We start from the raw sequence: 7,124 nt of genomic DNA on the forward strand, positions 1-7,124 counted from the left end.
TTCTCTCTGGTCAAAATTTTGCTTAGCGCTCTCTGGCCACCCTTCTCCCCACAGGTACAGCCTGCCTGCTGTTTCCAGCCCCCTCAAAGCTGTGTTGTTCCAGCATGGGAACCGCTGCCACTGAGCCAGAGCGCGGTGGCTTCAGCCAGCAGCATTGCTGGGGGGAAAGGGACCACCCACCCACAGCAAACTTCTTTGGGAGCCGTGCAGGAGACATTTGTGTGATGTGACAGCAAAATCCTTCCCGCAGCATCACCGGGAGCAGCAGCAGCATCACCCAGAGCTCAGGGTGATCGCCGCCAGTGCCCTGAGGGTGGCTGGGCCTAACACCCAGACATGTCTTGGCCACCCACTACCCAGGGGAACACTGGCACTTGTATTTGTGCAAGATACAGAGAAAAGCAGCTACTTTATCCCTCAAATTGAGACAAATTAGTACTTTTGGTCAGACTTTTAGGGTCTTACTGTTAACAGGAAAATGGCAGATAGAGTGGCTTCATGGACATTAAAGAGAATAGCATACAAAAGAAAAATACACAACACAAAGGAGGATGTACAGTTTATTATCAGGCAGGCATCAGTGAAACATTTAAGCATACTGCAGATGAACAACACATCAGCAAGCAGAACTAAAGTTATCTCTGATGAGTCATGACCAGCAGTCCTTTCTCCACACCGTGGGGAACAGCAAGCCCCTGAGCAGCACGCACCTTGTGCTTCACTGGGGGCTCCTCCAGCACCTGCTGGAACTCAGGCAGAGGAGGGGGCAGCCCGCACCCTGCCCACACTGGTGCCCATGATCCATCCGGCACACCCCAGTGCTCTCAGCAGGTCCTTCCCAAGCCCAAGCTCGTACAAGCACCAACCTCTTCACCCTTCATATTTGATGTTAGGTCAGTCAATTGGAGAGTAAGTTCTGTTGCTACAATGACTCTGCAGGGATGTTAGGTAGAGAGCTGGCTCATCATTGGCTCCTGTTTCATTATTGGAACTGTTAATGAAGTTGTAACTGAGAGGTCCAAATATGGCTTCAAGCTATACATTCTGCTCGCACTCATAGATAATTACATTAAAGTTAAGTAAAGCTATACTTTGAAAGGGAACAGCAAAAATGCCAGCATAAGCTTGCATAGCTGTCCTGGTGACGTACGAAGGCAAATCTCAGTCAAGAACTGAACAAAGAGATTTTCTTATTTTTACTTCTGCAAGCTGAATCCAGCTTTAATATCAAAGTATGAAAGACCATGTTTGTGCACACACAAACACACACACAATCTTCACTGTGGAAGCAGTGCTTCCATGAAATGCTTGTAAGACCAGCAGCCAAATGTTACAGCTTTCTGCACTCCTCGCACTCATGACAAACAAAAATAGCAACATAGCCACTGCCTCCCTTCTGGCAATGACGATGAAACATTCCATTTGCATACCCTCCTTTTTTGCCACATCCGAGACGCCAGCCCTCACTAAATCAGCTGAAAATGCAAATTGTCCGAGTTATTCTGAAAGGTAAACCTCCCAGGAGGTGTAGAGTTTGCAAACACTCCCTCAAAGAAGACTCAGCCTTGATCACCAAACTGTGTTGACCATGTGAATTAGTGCCCCTGGCACATTTTAGCCAAACCGAGGTCCAGTCCAGCCCAGCATCAAGTTATGGCTCACAAAGAAGCTGCCTGTGAACAGCCTATTTTCCCTCTAAGAACTACCATGATGATCTTTTGTTTACAATATTAACAGGCCATAGTGTATCCTGCTATGAGAGCACTCTTTCCTGATGTACTGTTTTGAGTGAGCATCACTTCTGGTTTCCTGGAGTCAGATTAGCAGAAGGAGCTCTCCTGTACAATAAGTGCATTTACAGGACAATCAGCTTTCACATATTCTATAGCACAAATAGAGTTATCTAAAAAAATGGCACTCTACATTGGTGAATGTTCTCCCTAAGAGATTTTCCTCTCCCCATCTCCCACTACGAGAGGTCTCCTTATTCATTCATTTGTTGGTGTTTGTCACCCTGCTCAAGAGCTGCCTTATTTTTGCCATCAGCATCTCTCTGAAGTGATCACCCATTAAGAAATAAAAAACAGGATTAATGGCACTATTGAAAAATGCAATGGGTCTCGTGATGATGTAAATGGTGTTGATGATGCCCTGCGTGCACTCAGATATGTTCAAGGCTGGTATTCGGGAAGCAAGTCGGACATTGCGCATTATGTGATAGGGAGTAAAGAGCAATGAGAAGATAACCACTGTGAGGACAACTAAAGTAAAAGGTTTTTCAAGCGTCAGGAGGGAACTGAGTTGCTCACTCCTGTTTTTAAGAAAAAGGACCATCTTCACATAGAAGCAGCACATGATGACGAGAGGGATAAGGAATCCAAAGACAGTCAGAAACATGCTGTAGATCAGGTTTTTCATGGGGTCTCCAGAGCTTGCATAATCAAGACACTTGTAATTATTGTCAGGCGTTACAGGGGCCAGGAAATACATCAATGGCAGCAGTTCCAGTATCACCCCGATCCATATGGCAGCAGACACAATAAGGGCCGTTTTTCTCTTCTGTAAAACGTGTTCTCTGAAAGGACATTTTATGAGCATGTACCTGTCAATACTGATAACAGTGAGGAAAAGGATGCTGCTATACAAGTTTGCATGCAACAGAAATCTGTTGCTGTGGCACAAGATGCTCTCATTTGTCCATTGACCTCTGGAGTAGCTGTTCACGAGCATTGGAAGAGTACACAGAAATAATAAATCTGATAATGATAAATTGAACAGGTAGATGTTGCCACTTTTCCAGTTTTTCAGGCAGAAAATATAGCCGAACACAACAATGGTGTTTCCAATGAAGCCTAAAATGAACTCAAGGCTGTACACGATGGAAAGATAATACTTTTCTAGGACACCATTCAACAGCAAACAGCCATCTGTCTGGTTCACAGCCTGGAAAGTCAAAAGAAAAAAATAATTAGTAAAAGATCATTGCATAGCTATTTTTATATTGTTGCTGTAATAGGTGAATATAGCATGCTATTTCTTTACAGCCTATATGGTGAGTAGAGACTTGAACTCGACGAAATCTCTTATGCACACAAGCTATTGATCAGAGTTACCAAGCAAGATGAAAACTTCTGTGAGCAAAATCCTGTGGAGGAGTTTGAAGTAATAGCAACACCTGAAGGCGTCTGCCATAACATGCCAGCTGCCGGTTACCCAAACCCATGGCAGTACCAGAGGCTGGGAAAGTGAAACTTGCCTGTCACTACTTTGTCACAGCCCTTGCTGAAAGTCATCTGCCTCCCTGTTACCCAACCCGTCCCGTGGACTCCTCACTCATCACTAAAGCAGAAGTCCCCTGTCAAGACTGACAAAGGATGAACTCATTAGCAGAAATACAGCCACAATCTGACAGCGATACTCAGAATTCATTAAGAAGTCAGGAGACAATGTGTTTATTTAATTAATCGAACCATTCATTGTGCAGGTTGCATGGTTTTTCTGGTAACTGTACTAGAATTGCAGAGAAAGAGCTGCGTATCCCACGCATCATGGCAGGCATGCTGGAGGACTTCTGAGCCAGTCCTGCAGACACAGAGCATTTCTGCTTCTAGGGTTTTACAAGTTTCTTCTGTTTTCAGTGAAAAACCCCTTTCAAGAAGGCAAGGTTCAGTTATGACTGAGTCCTCATCGATACGAAAGCTACTGTAGTCAAGGGGACAGCACAGTCAAGACCAGGGAAAAATGCCTTTGAAGTCAAATTCACAAACTTTAAGTCACTTTTGTTATTAACTTCCTATGAGGTGAGAACACCGTGTGATTTATTCAATCACAGCTCATAACTGCTGCTAAGCCCACGCTCTGGGTATTACGGAGTACCCCAGCCCAGCCCCAAGAAGCAGCTGGAGAGGGAGAAGCTGCTCCCTGCCGGGACAACATGGAGCACCGGGCTGGCAAACGCGTGGCTGTTTGCAGCCGGGAGAGCTCCGGGCAGGGATGCCAGCACCGCTGCCACCCCTCCTGCACTGCTATCTCATCTTCGCTTTGGTTCCAGACAAAGAGCTTCTCCTTTCAGCTGGGTAGTAAGTAGCAAAAGCAAAAGCAGCATTTAAGGAGCAAAGCTTTCTAGGAAGCTGCACCAAGTGTGAGTTTGCCTGAGGACAAATTTTGCTTTCGTTCTAAAGGTTGGTGGAAAACACGCTTTCATGCTACAGGGAAAGAGAGTAGGATCTCAAGTGCTTACTCCTTTCCTTTCTCAGGCAAAGACACCTTCACCCACCTGCAGATAAACTGCAAGATAAAGAAAGCTTTTAGCAAGAGCCTTTGGTTAAAAATATTAGCAAAACAATTAGAAAGCAGGGGAAAGCAAAATCTTAAAAAATGAGATACAGAATAAAACTGAAATCAAGCTAAGTCTAAACTCTGAAAAAGCAGCAATGTGACTACCACAAAATCTGCTAAAGGTAGTCTTTACAAATAGCATAATTGTTTTAAGTATTTTTCACAGCTGTTCTGGTGCCTAGAACTTGTTAATAGATCTCTGCTTTCAAAGCATTTTATTTTAAAGGTAGATCATGAGACAGAATAAAGTACAGCATATACAAAACTTCATAAGCTATATCTAGCAAATATCTACACTTATACTGTGTACTGCAGGAAACAAAAATTATATAGCCTTGACTGCTCACACAGGTCAGAATAACCTCACATGCAGCACCTAGTATAACCCTGGCTGTTCAGGCTCTTGAGAAGAAACTCAGCACTTCAGTGAGATTTTAATTCTAGGAAACACTGCACTAACAGTAGCACTTTAAATACAAATAATAACTTAAAAATTACAGTATTGACAGATACATTGAATTAGGAAGTTGTTAGAAAAAGACTCATTAATCAATTTTACAGTAAGCAGTCAGGGTAAAACAATTAAAGGGTTCATTCAGAAATGGTCTCTCTAGAGGAATAGCAGAGTCTTCTCAAGAAGCTGCAGCCTGACAGCCAGCTGTCAGACCACAAGGACACCTTACCATTCCCAGGGCTGGGCGCTGCCTCTCCCTCAGCACTCCTGGACAATGCCTTGGTGAGAACTTTGAAATCCCAGGAGTGCAGCACAGCATTGCCATTTAACCTGATTTGCATGTGATTCAAACATTAATGAGTCAAGGCAAAGGAGCAATTTGTTTGGCTGAGCAGAACAAGGGGGCAGTTTTCATGGGAGGAAGGTAGTATAAAGTGTGTGCTGAGCCAAGAAGAGAGCAAACAAATACTTCCCCTTTACAGAGACCTGTTTGGAAACTTCCCGGGGGAGGATGGGCAGGCTGCAGCTCTGCCCTGTGCTGTGGGGAGCCTGTAGTGTGCTGAGAGCACCTGCCACACGCAGGGCTCTGATAGAGGATTTCATAGAATCCTAGAATCATTAAGGCTGGAGAAGACCTCTAAGATCATCCAGTCCAACCATCAACCCAACACCCCTGTGCCTCCTAAATCACATCCCTAAGCACCACATCTACACATTTTTTGAACACCCCCACGGATGGTGACTCCACCACCTCTCTGGGCAGCCTGTTCCAATGCCTGACCACTCTTTCAGTACAGAATTTTTTTCCTAATATCCAACCTAAACCTCCCCTCATGCAGCTTGAAGCCATTTCCTCTCATCCTATCACTTGGGAGAAGAGACCAAATCCCACCTTGCTACAACCTCCTTTCAGGTAGTTGTAGAAAGCGATAAGGTCTCCCCTCAGCCTCCTCCAGACTAAACACCCCCAGTTCCCTCAGCCACTGCCCATCAGACTTGTTTCTCCAGACCCTTCACCAGCTCCATTGCCCTTCTCTGGACACGCTCCAGCACCTTGATGTCCCCCTTGTACTGAGGGGCCCAAAACCGAACCCAGCATTCGAGGTGGGGCCTCACCAGTGCCGAGCACAGGGGCACCGTCACTGCCCTGCTCCTGCTGGCCACACTATTCCCGATACAAGCCAGGATGCCATTGGCCACCTTGGCCGCCTGGACACACTGCTGGCTCATGCTCAGCTGGCTGTCAGCCAGCACCCCCAGGTCCTTCTCTGCCGGGCAGCTCTCCAGCCACTCCTCCCCAAGGCTGTAGCGTTGCATGGGCTTGTTGTGACCCAAGTACAGGACCTGGCACTTGACCTTGTTAAACCTCAATTTCACGTGAAATGCTCCTGTTTGGATGATGTGCATGGGGCCAGCAGTCGGAGGTCCCCAGCTCCCGCCCTGCCTGGCCAGAGCTGCGCAAAGCGCTTACCTTGTGCAGGCTGCAGCGGGTGTGGAGGTGGAGAGCCTGGCACTGCTTCTCCAGTGCCAGGAGGGAAAGGGAGCTGCTCTTCATCCAGTGTTCTGAGACACACCCAGAGGCATCAGGAGGGCAAAGCCTGGTGGTTTGTATCTTGATTATGTCCAGTCTTCTTCAACCACAGAACAGTTGCTCCTGTTACACTCAGAGATCAATGCAACAGATGCAGCAGCTCAGAGACATTCTATGGTTAGCAAACCAATTAAAACATTTTAGTTATATTAAAGCAGACAGCTAAAGAGCACTTAGTTTTTGTATAGTAACACATACTAACACTTCAAACATGATAGTTTATGCATTACTATGTAATATTATGTTGTTTTTAACTTTGAGAAAAATTCTGCTAATGCAAAATGGCTCTGCTCCACTGCAATTAATGCACCTGAACCAGTTTATATCAGCACAAAAATTGTTTCTTGGTTTCAAATGATACAGCAGCATTTTTATGTGTGGTTTTGATTGTATTTTTACCTGCAGACCACTGTCTTCCACTGTTCAGAAGCCCCAGGACCCTCCATAAAAGATTAGGTTTCAATTTCTTGAGGCAGAGCACACCCAGCTTGGGCATCCTCGCTGAAAGTGCTCATCTTTACACGAGAAAGTGAAGGTGCTGCAGTTTCCTTGCATAAAAACAAGCAGGAGAGCACTCTCAGCTGTGTTTTGGGTTGAACATGATTGGGTGGCTGTGCAGCTGACACACGTGAGATGCTCCCCATTTGGGATTTCTACGGCTACAGGGCAGGTTTGTACCCAGGGGAGATTTTTAGAAAATCCTGCACTGTGCAATGTGAGCTTTCATATACTTCCATCTAA

The 7,124-nt window shown here is 45.6% G+C and overlaps 1 protein-coding gene across 1 annotated transcript; it reads right to left on the bottom strand.

Moving 5' to 3' along the window:
* Positions 1–544: 544 nt before the first annotated feature.
* On the bottom strand, positions 545–6,495 carry SUCNR1 (succinate receptor 1). The gene is made up of 2 exons (XM_075098313.1): positions 6,264–6,495; positions 545–2,943 (listed from the first exon to the last, which is right to left on the bottom strand). Exons 1-2 carry the CDS (start codon positions 6,345–6,347, stop codon positions 1,993–1,995), a joined length of 1,035 nt encoding a protein of 344 aa, XP_074954414.1. The 5' UTR covers positions 6,348–6,495; the 3' UTR covers positions 545–1,992.
* Between the last annotated feature and the right edge of the window lie 629 nt (positions 6,496–7,124).

Source organism: Phalacrocorax aristotelis, chromosome 7 (assembly GCF_949628215.1).
Source record: "Phalacrocorax aristotelis chromosome 7, bGulAri2.1, whole genome shotgun sequence".
Lineage (NCBI taxonomy): Eukaryota > Metazoa > Chordata > Aves > Suliformes > Phalacrocoracidae > Phalacrocorax > Phalacrocorax aristotelis.